This window comes from Oncorhynchus mykiss, chromosome 19 (assembly GCF_057628025.1).
Source record: "Oncorhynchus mykiss isolate SJ-2025 chromosome 19, ASM5762802v1, whole genome shotgun sequence".
Taxonomy (NCBI): Eukaryota; Metazoa; Chordata; class Actinopteri; order Salmoniformes; family Salmonidae; genus Oncorhynchus; species Oncorhynchus mykiss.
The window spans coordinates 70,654,842-70,669,249 of NC_143040.1; the positions used below are offsets into that span (position 1 = coordinate 70,654,842).

Here is a 14,408-nt window from a genome sequence, read left to right on the forward strand (position 1 = left end):
TTAGCAGATGTTATTGCGAGTGTAGCGAAATGCTTGTGCGTCTAGTTCCGACCATGCAGTAATATCTAACAAGTGATATAACAATTCCACAACAATGACCTAATACACACATGTGTAAAGGGATGAATGAAAACATGTACATATAAATATATGGATGAGCGATGGCCGAACGGCATAGACAGGATGCAGTAGATGGTATAGAGTACAGTATATACATATGAGATGAGTTATGTAGGGTATTTAGACTATTAAAGTGGCGTCATTTAAAGTGACTAGTGATACCTCTTATTAAATCCATTTATTAAAGTGGCCAGAGATTTGAGTCAGTGTGTTGGCAGCAGCCACTCAATGTTAGTGGTGGCTGTTTAACAGTCTGATGGCCTTGAGATAGAAGCTGTTTTTCAGTCTCTCGGTCCCAGCTTTGATGCACCTGTACTGACCTCGCCTTCTGGATGATAGCGGGGTGAACAGGCAACCTGGTCTCAGAGCATTTTGTATTATTCTGTATGTAAACCTGTAATTGTATTATTATGTTAGTTTGGCATGGTTACTTAAGGTAAAAAACGAATGTAGGATGGTTGGTTGGGGTGCATGCTAATTAGCAACTTTTCAACTACTTAGCATGTTAGGTAACCCTAACCTTAACCCTTTTAGCTAACCTTTCCCCTAACCTTAAACCTTTAACCTTAACCCATAGCCTAGCTAAAGTTAGCGAGCTAGCTAGAATTCGTAACATATTATACGTTTGCAAATTCGTAACATATTGTACATTTTGCCATTCAACGTATTCTACGTTTTGCATATTCGTAACATATAAAGCGTTTAGCAAATTAGCAACATATTGTATGTTTAACATACTGAGTAAAAGTATAAATGCAACAATGTAAGATTTGACTGAGTTACAGATCATATAGGGGGCAGCAGGTAGCCTAGTGGTTAGAGTATTTGGCCAGTAACCGAAGGGTTCCTAGATCGAATCCCTGAGCTGATAAGGTACAAATCTGTTATTCTGCTCCTGAACAAGGCAGTTAACCCACTGTTCCTAGGCTGTCATTGTAAATAAGAATTTGTTCATTGTAAATAAGAATTTGTAATTAACTGACTTTCCTAGTTAAAAAAAAAAGGCAATCATTAAATTTAAATTAATTAATCGGTTCCTAATCTATGGATTTCACATGACTGGGCAGGGGTGCAGCATAGTTTGGCATAGGCCCACCTACTTGTTTGTGTCTATTTAGACATTTTATTGACCGGTAAAGATTAGAATATGAAATGTACAGATTAGAATATGAACTGTACAGATTAGAATATGAACTGTACAGATTAGAATATGAACTGTACAGATTAGAATATGAACTGTACAGATTAGAATATGAACTGTACAGATTAGAATATGAACTGTACAGATTAGAATATTAACTAGATGAGAGGGATACAGTGCAGAAACTGAGTGGCGGGACGGAACCACTGCTAAATGTTCCTGTTCTCCTGTCCAGCGGGTGTACTACCTCTCCCTGGAGTTCTACATGGGCAGAACCCTCCAGAACACCATGATTAACCTGGGGCTGCAGAACGCCTGTGACGAGGCCATCTACCAGGTGAGCTTGAACCTTATACACAGTCTACCAGGTGAGATGGAACCTTGTAAACAGTCTACCAGGTGAGATGGAACCTTGTAGACAGTCTACCAGGTGAGATGGAACCTTGTAGACAGTCTACCAGCCAGGTGAGATGGAACCTTGTAGACAGTCTACCAGCCAGGTGAGATGGAACCTTGTAGACAGTCTACCAGCCAGGTGAGATGGAACCTTGTAGACAGTCTACCAGCCAGGTGAGATGGACCTGGGAGATGTCAGGGACACACCGGCATGTCTGCAGGCAGAAACGACTAGTGCCACAGGCAAACAAGCTGTCTTATAAGAGACAGACTTTCTCAAGAACCGTGACAGCATGACTAACACACAACCTTAGTCATTACTTTTATCAACTTTGAGTGTCAACTAATGCATGAGCTCAAACACATTATTGGACACTAAAAGCCTAGTTTACACCTTGCGTACACAACGCAAGAACGCTTCGCAAGATGGCGATCCTGCACAGAGTTATGAATTGCAGGACTGAACATGTCTGCGTGGCTTTGCTAAGCTACGCAACGCTATTTAGAGTAGCTACTTGTGGGGTATAAACTAGCCTTTAATATGGGACTGTGAGTTGAACGAACTGAATTGAGTTGTTTTTTTATGTCTGTCATGTAGCTGGGTTTGGACATGGAGGATCTGGAGGAGATGGAGGAGGATGCAGGGCTGGGGAACGGAGGCCTAGGCAGACTGGCAGGTACAGTACCAAGATCCATGTGTTTGTCTGTCTGTCAGTGTGTGTTAGGATGCTGTTGGCTCACCAGAACAGGAAGTTTACTCAACCCTAGGAGGCTGCTGTTGGCTCACCAGAACAGGAAGTTTACTCAACCCTAGGAGGCTGCTGTTGGCTCACCAGAACAGGAAGTTTACTCAACCTAGGAGGCTGCTGTAGGCTGGCTGTCCGCATCAACGCGAGGAGGCTGTCCACCACTAGGAGGCTGTCCGCCCCACCACCACCACCACTAGGAGGCTGTCCACCCCACCACCACCACTAGGAGGCTGTCCCGCCCCATCACCACCACCACTAGGAGGCTGTCCCGCCCCACCACCACCACCACCACCACTAGGAGGCTGTCCCGCCCCACCACCACCACCACTAGGAGGCTGTCCCGCCCCACCACCACCACCACTAGGAGGCTGTCCCGCCCCACCACCACTAGGAGGCTGTCCCGCCCCACCACCACCACCACCACTAGGAGGCTGTCCCGCCCCACCACCACCACCACTAGGAGGCTGTCCCGCCCCACCACCACCACTAGGATGCTGTCCCGCCCCACCACCACCACCACTAGGAGGCTGTCCCGCCCCACCACCACCACCACTAGGAGGCTGTCCCGCCCCACCACCACCACCACCAGGAGGCTGTTCCCCCCCACCACCACCACTAGGAGGCTGTTCCCCACCACCACCACTAGGAGGCTGTTCCCCACCACCACCACTAGGAGGCTGTTCCCCACCACCACCACTAGGAGGCTGTCCGCCCCACCACCACCACTAGGAGGCTGTCCGCCCCACCACCACCACCACTAGGAGGCTGTCCGCCCCACCACCACCACCACTAGGAGGCTGTCCCGCCCCACCACCACCACCACTAGGAGGCTGTCCGCCCCACCACCACCACCACTAGGAGGCTGTCCGCCCCACCACCACCACCACTAGGAGGCTGTCCGCCCCACCACCACTAGGAGGCTGTCCCGCCCCACCACCACCACCACTAGGAGGCTGTCCCGCCCCACCACCACCACCACTAGGAGGCTGTCCCGCCCCACCACCACCACCAGGAGGCTGTCCCGCCCCACCACCACCACTAGGAGGCTGTCCCGCCCCACCACCACCACTAGGAGGCTGTCCCGCCCCACCACTAGGAGGCTGTCCCGCCCCACCACCACCACTAGGAGGCTGTCCCGCCCCACCACCACCACCACTAGGAGGCTGTCCCGTCCCACCACCACCACTAGGAGGCTGTCCGCCCCACCACCACCACCACTAGGAGGCTGTCCCGTCCCACCACCACCACTAGGAGGCTGTCCGCCCCATCACCACCACCACCAGGAGGCTGTCCCGCCCCACCACCACCACCACTAGGAGGCTGTCCCGCCCCACCACCACCACCACTAGGAGGCTGTCCCGCCCCACCACCACCACCACCAGGAGGCTGTCCCGCCCCACCACCACCACCACTAAGAGGCTGTCCGCCCCACCACCACCACCACCAGGAGGCTGTCCCGCCCCACCACCACCACCACTAGGAGGCTGTCCCGCCCCACCACCACCACCACCACCACTAGGAGGCTGTCCGCCCCACCACCACCACCACTAGGAGGCTATCCCGCCCCACCACCACCACCACCACTAAGAGGCTGTCCGCCCCACCACCACCACCAGGAGGCTGTCCGCCCCACCACCACCACCACTAGGAGGCTGTCCCGCCCCACCTCCACCACCACCACTAGGAGGCTGTCCCGCCCCACCACCACCACTAGGAGGCTGTCCTGCCCCACCACCACCACTAGGAGGCTGTCCCGCCCCACCACCACCACTAGGAGGCTGTCCCGCCCCACCACCACTAAGAGGCTGTCCGCCCCACCACCACCACCACTAAGAGGCTGTCCGCCCCACCACCACCACCACTAGGAGGCTGTCCCGTCCCACCACCACCACCACTAGGAGGCTGTCCCGTCCCACCACCAACACCACTCGGAGGCTGTCCCGCCCCACCACCACCACCAGGAGGCTGTCCCGCCCCATCACCACCACCACTAGGAGGCTGTCCCGCCCCACCACCACCACCAGGAGGCTGTCCCGCCCCATCACCACCACCACTAGGAGGCTGTCCCGTCCCACCACCACCACTAAGAGGCTGTCCGCCCCACCACCACTAGGAGGCTGTCCCGCCCCACCACCACCACTAGGAGGCTGTCCGTCCCACCACCACCACTAGGAGGCTGTCCCGCCCCACCAGCACCACCACTAGGAGGCTGTTCCGCCCCACCACCACCACCACTAGGAGGCTGTTCCCCCCCATCACCACCACTAGGAGGCTGTTCCCCACCACCACCACTAGGAGGCTGTTCCCCACCACAACCACTAGGAGGCTGTCCCGCCCCACCAACACCACCACTAAGAGGCTGTCCGCCCCACCACCACCACCACTAGGAGGCTGTCCCGTCCCACCACCACTAGGAGGCTGTCCCGTCCCGCCACCAACACCACTAGGAGGCTGTCCCGCCCCACCACCACCACCAGGAGGCTGTCCCGCCCCATCACCACCACCACTAGGAGGCTGTCCCGCCCCACCACCACCACCAGGAGGCTGTCCCGCCCCATCACCACCACCACTAGGAGGCTGTCCCGTCCCACCACCACCACTAAGAGGCTGTCCGCCCCACCACCACTAGGAGGCTGTCCCGCCCCACCACGACCACTAGGAGGCTGTCCCGCCCCACCACCACCACTAGGAGGCTGTCCGTCCCACCACCACCACTAGGAGGCTGTCCCGCCCCACCAGCACCACCACTAGGAGGCTGTTCCGCCCCACCACCACCACCACTAGGAGGCTGTTCCCCCCCATCACCACCACTAGGAGGCTGTCCCGCCCCACCACCACCACCACTAGGAGGCTGTCCCGCCCCATCACCACCACCACCAGGAGGCTGTTCCCCCCCACCACCACCACTAGGAGGCTGTCCCGCCCCATCACCACCACCACCAGGAGGCTGTTCCCCCCCACCACCACCACTAGGAGGCTGTCCCGCCCCACCACCACCACTAGGAGGCTGTCCCGCCCCACCACCACCACTAGGAGGCTGTCCCGCCCCACCACCACCACTAGGAGGCTGTCCCGCCCCACCACCACCACCACTAGGAGGCTGTCCCGCCCCACCACCACCACCACTAGGAGGCTGTCCCGCCCCACCACCACCACCACTAGGAGGCTGTCCCGCCCCATCACCACCACTAGGAGGCTGTCCCGCCCCACCACCACCAGGAGGCTGTCCCGCCCCATCACCACCACCACTTATCCCTGTACTACACCATACTTCATCCATACAGTTTGTCTTGACATCCACTGTGTCTGTATCCTTCATCCAATAAACATAGTTTTCTATTGAACATTTACATGATTTTGTCCTGTATATGTGTGTGTGTGTGTGTGTGTATATAATATAGCATGTTTCCTGGACTCGATGGCCACCCTGGGTCTGGCAGCGTACGGTTACGGCATCCGTTATGAATATGGGATCTTCAATCAGAAGATCAAGGAAGGTTGGCAGGTAATATCCACAACACTTTTAAACACATTCCACTGCATAAATCTACTGCATTTAAAGGGACAATCTGGGATTGCTACATCCATTTTTTTTTGTTTGTACTTGTAAATTATTTATACAGCGAGTTCCAACTGTATTGGGACAGTGACCCATTTGTTGTTGTTTTTGGCTCTGTACTCCAGCACTTTGGGTTTTAAATTTGATGTAATAAAGTGCAGACTGACAGCTTTAATTTGAGGTTATTTTCATCCATATCTGGTGAACCGATTTATATATGACAGCACTATTCGGTCATTCACATTAAAGTAGTAAAAAGTATAGTCTTATATTCCTAGCATGCAATGTCTACATCAAGCTTGTAACTCTGTTGTGTTTCAGATTATTTTGTGCCCAATACAAATGAATGGTAAATAATGTATAGAGGCCCTTTTAATTGTAAATAAGAATAGAATATGTTTTCTAAACACTTCTACATGAATGTGGATGTTACCATGATTACAGATTATCCTGAATGAATCATGAAATAATGATGAGTGAGAAAGTTAGACGCACAACGATCATACCCTAAAACATTTCAATCTGTCACCTTTTCAATATCGGGTTAGGGTTAGGGTTAGGGTTAGCATTTTTTTTTTGGGGGGGGGGGGGGGGGGGGGGAGTGGGTTGTCACACCCTGACCATAGTTTGCTTTGTATGTTTTGTTTGGTCAGGGTGTGATCTGAGTGGGCATTCTATGTTACATGTCTAGTTTGTCTATTTCTATGTTTGGCTTGATATGGTTCTCAATCAGATGCAGGTGTTAGTCATTGTCTCTGATTGGGAACCATATTTAGGTAGCCTGTTTGGTTTTTGGGTTTTGTGGGTGATTGTTCCTGTCTCCGTGTTAGTTTGCACCAGATAGGGCTAGTTCGGTTTTCCATGTTTGTTGTTTTGTATTCTGTTCATGTTTAGTTGTCTTATTAAAAAACATGAATAGTAACCACGCTGCATTTTGGTCCTCCTCTCCTTCAACTCAAGAAAACCGTTACAGGGGGGTGTATGATAAAGATTTCATTATTTGCAGTACACTCTCATTTCTAAAACGCTTCGTGCCTCGTCACTTCAGTCAATGAATAATCAGTACAATCAGGTTTCAGCGTTCTAAACTACTTTGCACTGCAAACACACAGGCCAAATTCAAAAGGGCAAAACCCCTCAGCCGTGTATAGAAGGTACTGTAGGTCATTATCAGAGTCTTAACAAAAGGGCAACAACACAACAGCTTTCTCAACCTCTGAGCCAACCACCGGCAACAGGCACTCTCTGCGTGCCAAATGGCACCCTATTCCCTACATAGTGCACTACTTTTGACTAGGGACCATGGGGGGGCTGTGGTCAAAAGTAGTGCACTATATAGGGAATAGGGTGCCGTTTGGGACACAGGCATTGTTACACTATGGCAACAGAGAAAAGGAGGCAGTTGGCAGCAACTTCCATTCCTGTTAATGATTGGTCAACACTGCATGCCTGGGTTCAAAAACGATTCTAAAACAATTTAAAATACTTAATATGTGTTTGATTGAGCCTGTCTGGTGCAATGGAATCAATAGAATAGTTGCCAAAGTGCAAACCCCACCCATCTGGCACTCCAGGCAGACTAGAGCAAACACTCAAAGTATTTGAAAGATTTCAAATAGTATTTAAACCCAGTTCTGCAACATTGTGGTGGCCCACTTCCTCTCTCTCACCGTCCAGCCTGGATTCAAATAAGCAAAGCTTGATGATGAGTTGGGTCTTTGAATTAGCTGTTTAGTGCTAAGGCAACAAAAACTAAACGTGCTCCGGGGGGAGCACGTTTACTACTACTACTACTATGATATAATACTACTACTATACTATACTACTGCTATACTACTATACTACTACTATAATATAAAACTACTACTATACTATAATACCGCTATACTATAATAATACTACTGTAATATAATACTACTACTATACTATAATACTACCATGCTATACTACTGCTATACTATAATACTACTAGACTGCTCGTATAATATAATACTACTACTATAATATAATACTACTACTATACTATACTACTGCTATACTATAATGCTACTATACTACTACTATAATATAATACTACTACTATACTATAATACTACCATACTATACTACTGCTATACTATACTGCTACTATAATATAATACTACTACTATACTATAAAACTACCATACTACTGCTATACTATAATGCTACTATACCACTACTATAATATAATACTACTACTATACTGCTGCTATACTGTAATGCTACCATACTACTACTATAATATAATACTACTACTATACTATAGTACTACCATACTATACTACTGCTATACTATAATGATACTATACTGCTACTATAATATAATACTACTACTATACTATAATACTGCTATACTATAATACTACCATACTATAATACAGCTACGATACTAAAATACCGCTATACTATAATAATAATACTATACTATAATACTACCATACTATACTAATGCTATACTATAATGCTACTATACTACTAATATAATATAATACTACTACTATACTACTGCTATACTATCATGCTACTATACTACTACTATAATATAATACTGATATACTATAATACCGCTACTATACTATAATGCTACTGTACTATCATTCCACTATACTATAATACTACTACTATACTATACTACTGCCGCTATACTATAATGCTACCATACTATAATACTACTACTATGCTATGCTGCTACTATACTATAATGCTACGATACTATGATGCTACTATAATATAATACTACTACTATACTACAACTATACTATAATGCTACTATAATATAATACTACTACTATACTATAATGCTGCTATGCTATAATACTACTACCATACTATAATACTACTGCTGTACTATAATGCTACTATAATACAATACCACTACTATACTATAATACTACTATTATACAATACTACTATAATATAATACTACTACTATACTATAATAATACTGCTGCTATACTATACCACTACCACTGTACTATAATACTACTATAATATAATACTACTGCTATACTATAATGCTAATATAGTATAATACTACTATACTATAACGCGACTATACTATAACACTACTGTACTATAATACTACTATGCTATAATACTACTACGCTGCTATAATACTAGTATAATATAATACTACTACCATACTATAATGCTACTATAGTATAACAATAATATAATCCTGTAATGCTACCATAATATAATACTACTACTATACTATAATGCTACCATACTATAATACTACTATACTACACTACTACTATAATATAATACTACAGTATAATGCTATTATAATATAGTACTAATACTATACTATAATACCACTATGCTATAATACCACTATACTATAATACTACTATAACATAAAACTGCCACTATACTATAATGCTACTATAATATAATACTAATGCTATACTATAATACTACCGTGCTATAATACTACTACTATACCATAATACTACTATACTATAATACTACTGCTATAATATAATACTACCACGATACTATAAAATTACCGCTATACTATAATACTACTATAATGCTATACTACTACTACTATACTACAATACTACTACTATAATACTAATACTATACTATGATGCTACTATGATATAATATTACTACTATACCATAATACTACTGCTATACTATACTACTGCTTTGATATAATACTAATGCTATACTATAATACTACCACTGTACTATAATACTGCTATAGTAGTAGTAGTAGTACTATAATACTACTGCTATACTATAATACCACTATTATAATATAATACTACTACTTTGTACTATGAACAATTATGCTCATATCTAGTGTTTCATTAGCCTGAGTGCCACTCTGTTTGTGCCATCATTGTCTTGACAATGGGCAATGGAGTTTGCAAGAGCACAAACAGATCTGGGACCAGGCTATAGAAGCAAACAGATCTGGGACCAGGCAATAGAAGCCAACAGATCTGGGACCAGGCTATAGAAGGAGACAACAGATCTGGGACCAGGCTATAGAAGGAGACAACAGATCTGGGACCAGGCTATAGAAGGAGACAACAGATCTGGGACCAGGCTATAGAAGGAGACAACAGATCTGGGACCAGGCTATGGTTTCGTGGTCATTTTCACTCATATTAAAAATGTTGCTTAGTCACTCTTCGATTTGAAATTCACTGTTAAATTCCTTGTTCTTAGGTGGAAGAGGCAGATGATTGGCTGCGTCATGGTAACCCCTGGGAGAAGGCCCGCCCTGAGTACATGCTACCTGTGCACTTCTACGGCAGAGTGGAGGAGTCTAAGGAAGGGGCCAGATGGGTGGATACGCAGGTATTTAATCATGATGATAATACATTTTAATTGGTAACACACTAATAATACTACTAGCAGTACTTAGTACCTGCATATCTATGGTGAGAATTGCTATGGAATTACTATGTAACATGTCATTACATTGTAACTACACAAGTATAAGAAGACTTATGTTAAGTGTTACTGATATTTACTAGGATATAGAAATTAAAAAGTATTACCAATTATTCCCACAGCATATCTATGATGTGTTGAGATGAATTAGTTCATTTTAATCTCAATCCTAATTCTTTCCATGCCTTGAATGTGTTATGTAGGTGGTCCTGGCCATGCCCTATGACACGCCCATCCCTGGATATATGAACAACACAGTCAACACCATGAGGCTGTGGTCAGCCAGAGCTCCCAACGACTTCAACCTGAAGGACTGTTAGTGGCCAGGATGATGACCTTTACCTTTTAACCTTGCCTAATCAGAGCTAGCTCTGGTCCAGGGTGTTAGTGCGGCTTGCTAAGAATGCTTGAAGAAGGCTCAAACAAGGCTGTTTTTAAAGCCCTGGACCAGAGCTAACTTGGAACTTAACTTTAGATCCGAGTACTCAGACTTTCACGTAAATTACACATTTTTTTTGTCAATGTAGGATTTATGGTGGAACACTTAGAGTTAAGCACACAGATCTCAAGTTAGAATCCAGACCTTAATCCAGACCTTAATCCAGACCTTAATCCAGACCTTAATCCGAACCTTAATCCAGACCTTAATCCAGACCTTAATCCAGACCTTAATCCGGACCTTAATCCGAACCTTAATCCAGACCTTAATCCAGACCTTAATAGTTACAGTATTGGACGAGTGAATCTGTAACAAATGAAACTTGGAAAGCCCTTTCTTTTCCTGGGGAGGTGTCATAATACCCATAAAACCTAGTGGTCAAACAGGGAAATGGTTCCAATCATTTTCCACCATTCATTTTTCCGATAGGATATTTTTGAAACACTTACAACCCTTATTTTGTTTCCTAAATCAGAAGGGAAAAAGATGGATATCTGGAATCCTCCAACCAGGATTTCTGAAAAACCAGGGAAGTTCCTGGTATTTTGGAGAAGTTCCTGGTATTTTGCAACCCTATATGTAATTCTATGATCTCTCCTCAGTCAATGTTGGAGATTACATCCAAGCTGTTCTGGACAGGAATCTGGCGGAGAATATTTCTCGTGTCCTCTATCCCAACGATAACGTAAGTTCCGCATTGGCCACGTAGGTGTGAGTCCATTTTGATACGCTGGTATATCTGTAACCTGATTCCAGATCAGGCTGTAGAGTCAACTCCTATGGACGTTGGCATAGAAATGACCGCAGGGGTTTAACCTCTTGAAACTAGGGGGCACTATTTTTAATTTTGGAATAATAACGTTCCCAAAGTAAACCGCCTATTTCTCAGGACCACATGCTAGAATATGCATATAATTGACAGCTTAGGATAGAAAACACTCTAAAGTTTCAAAAACTGTAAAAATATTGTCTGTGAGTGTAACAGAACTGATATTTAGAGTCAACTCCTATGGATGTTGTCATAGAAATGACCACAGGGGTTTAACAGACAGCATAAACGCATCTGGGGACCGGCTAGTGCAGGGTTTCAGGGTTTCCTAAACTCGGGTCCACATTTTGGGTTTTGCCCCTAATGCTACACAGCTGATTCAACTAATCGATTTCACAATCAGCTGTGTAGTGCTAGGGGCAAAGACCAAAATGGGTTTGGGAAACACTGGGCTAGTGTGTTTCTAACTCCTAACGACTTGATTCCTCTCCTCTTGTTGAGGGGTTGTAGTTCTTGATTCCTCTCCTTCTTCATTGTTGTAGTTCTTTGAGGGGAAGGAGCTACGCCTGAAGCAGGAGTACTTTGTGGTGGCGGCCACACTTCAGGACATCATCCGACGCTTCAAGATATCCAAGAAGGGCTCCACCGGTCCAGTGTCTTTCGACAGCTTCCCAGAGAAGGTTACTTATTGATTACCTGTGATGTGTTATTGATTTTCTATGATGTCTGAATCGCAACAAAAAAATCTGTTTGGTTGATTGTGTTGACAGGTGGCCATCCAGTTGAATGACACTCATCCTGCGATGGCCATCCCAGAGCTCATGAGGGTCTTTGTGGACGTCGAGAAACTCGACTGGGACACGGTGCGTTTAGAGAGAGATTATTATATTGTACATTGTTATTATGATATTAAAGACATTTCTTATATGAAAATACAACTAACCTTGGCTAACTGTCATAAGTCCTAATGTGAATGTTCAGGAAACGTTTACTGTATTAGTGGAACCTGTCTCTCCTCAGGCGTGGGCCATCACCAAGCGGACCTTTGCGTACACCAATCACACGGTGCTTCCCGAGGCTCTGGAGCGCTGGCCCGTTGGCCTGCTGGAGACCCTGCTGCCCAGACACCTCCAGATCATCTACAGGATCAATCAGGGACACCTGGACGTACGTATTTACCTGAGATCACTGCTCTCTGTGTCAGTACGTTGATAGTTAAATTACTTATTTTAAAATGTGTTCCCCCTTACAAGACTCATAGACACTGGGGGTAGGTTATCGTAGACACTGGGGGTAGGTTACCGTAGACACTGGGGGTAGGTTACCGTAGACACTGGGGGTAGGTTACCGTAGACACTGGGGGTAGGTTACCGTAGACACTGGGGGTAGGTTACCGTAGACACTGGGGGTAGGTTACCGTAGACACTGGGGGTAGGTTACCGTAGACACTGGGGGTAGGTTACCGTAGCGTAGACACTGGGGGTAGGTTACCGTAGCGTAGACACTGGGGGTAGGTTACCGTAGCGTAGACACTGGGGGTAGGTTACCGTAGCGTAGACACTGGGGGTAGGTTACCGTAGCGTAGACACTGGGGGTAGGTTACCGTAGCGTAGGCACTGGGGGTAGGCGACCGTAGCGTAGACACTGGGGGGTAGGTTACCGTAGACACTGGGGGTAGGCGACCGCAGCGTAGGCACTGGGGGTAGGCGACCGTAGCGTAGACACTGGGGGTAGGTTACCGTAGCGTAGACACTGGGGGTAGGTTACCGTAGACATTGGGGTAGGTTACCGTAGACACTGGGGGTAGGTTACCGTAGCGTAGACACTGGGGGTAGGTTACCGTAGACATTGGGGTAGGTTACCGTAGACACTGGGGGTAGGTTACCGTAGCGTAGACACTGGGGGTAGGTTACCGTAGCGTAGACACTGGGGGTAGGTTACCGTAGCGTAGACACTGGGGGTAGGTTACCGTAGCGTAGACACTGGGGGTAGGTTACCGTAGCGTAGACACTGGGGGTAGGTTACCGTAGCGTAGACACTGGGGGTAGGTTACCGTAGCGTAGACACTGGGGGTAGGTTACCGTAACGTAGACACTGGGGGTAGGCGACCGTAGCGTAGACACTAGGGGTAGGTTACCGTAGCGTAGACACTGGGGGTAGGTTACCGTAGCGTAGACACTGGGGGTAGGTTACCGTAGCGTAGACACTGGGGGTAGGTTACCGTAACGTAGACACTGGGGGTAGGCGACCGTAGCGTAGGCATTGGGGGTAGGTTACAGTAGACACTGGGGGTAGGTTACCGTAGCGTAGACACTGGGGTAGGTTACCGTAGCATAGACACTGGGGGTAGGTTACCGTAGCGTAGGCACTGGGGGTAGGCGACCGTAGCGTAGACACTGGGGGGTAGGTTACCGTAGACACTGGGGGTAGGCGACCGCAGCGTAGACACTGGGGGTAGGTTACCGTAGACACTGGGGGTAGGTTACCGTAGCGTAGGCACTGGGGGTAGGCGACCGTAGCGTAGACACTGGGGGTAGGTTACCGTAGACACTGGGGGTAGGCGACCGCAGCGTAGGCACTGGGGGTAGGCGACCGTAGCGTAGACACTGGGGGTAGGTTACCGTAGCGTAGGCACTGGGGGTAGGCGACCGTAGCGTAGACACTGGGGGTAGGTTACCGTAGCGTAGACACTGGGGGTAGGCGACCGTAGACACTGGGGGTAGGTTACCGTAGCGTAGGCACTGGGGGTAGGTTACCGTAGACACTGGGGGTAGGCGACCGCAGCGTAGGCACTGGGGGTA

General features: G+C 47.1%; 1 protein-coding gene across 1 annotated transcript in view; it reads left to right on the forward strand.

Annotated features, from left to right (window-relative positions):
• The window catches only part of pygl (phosphorylase, glycogen, liver), a 32,720-nt gene that overhangs the window by 849 nt on the left and 17,463 nt on the right, over positions 1-14,408 (forward strand). Inside the window, exons 2-10 of the mRNA XM_036955307.2 lie at positions 1,497-1,598; positions 2,256-2,334; positions 5,808-5,911; positions 10,172-10,303; positions 10,603-10,714; positions 11,441-11,523; positions 12,150-12,287; positions 12,378-12,470; positions 12,628-12,774. Of these exons, the coding sequence (XP_036811202.2) occupies positions 1,497-1,598; positions 2,256-2,334; positions 5,808-5,911; positions 10,172-10,303; positions 10,603-10,714; positions 11,441-11,523; positions 12,150-12,287; positions 12,378-12,470; positions 12,628-12,774 (990 nt within the window). The remainder of the gene's footprint in view (positions 1-1,496; positions 1,599-2,255; positions 2,335-5,807; positions 5,912-10,171; positions 10,304-10,602; positions 10,715-11,440; positions 11,524-12,149; positions 12,288-12,377; positions 12,471-12,627; positions 12,775-14,408) is intronic.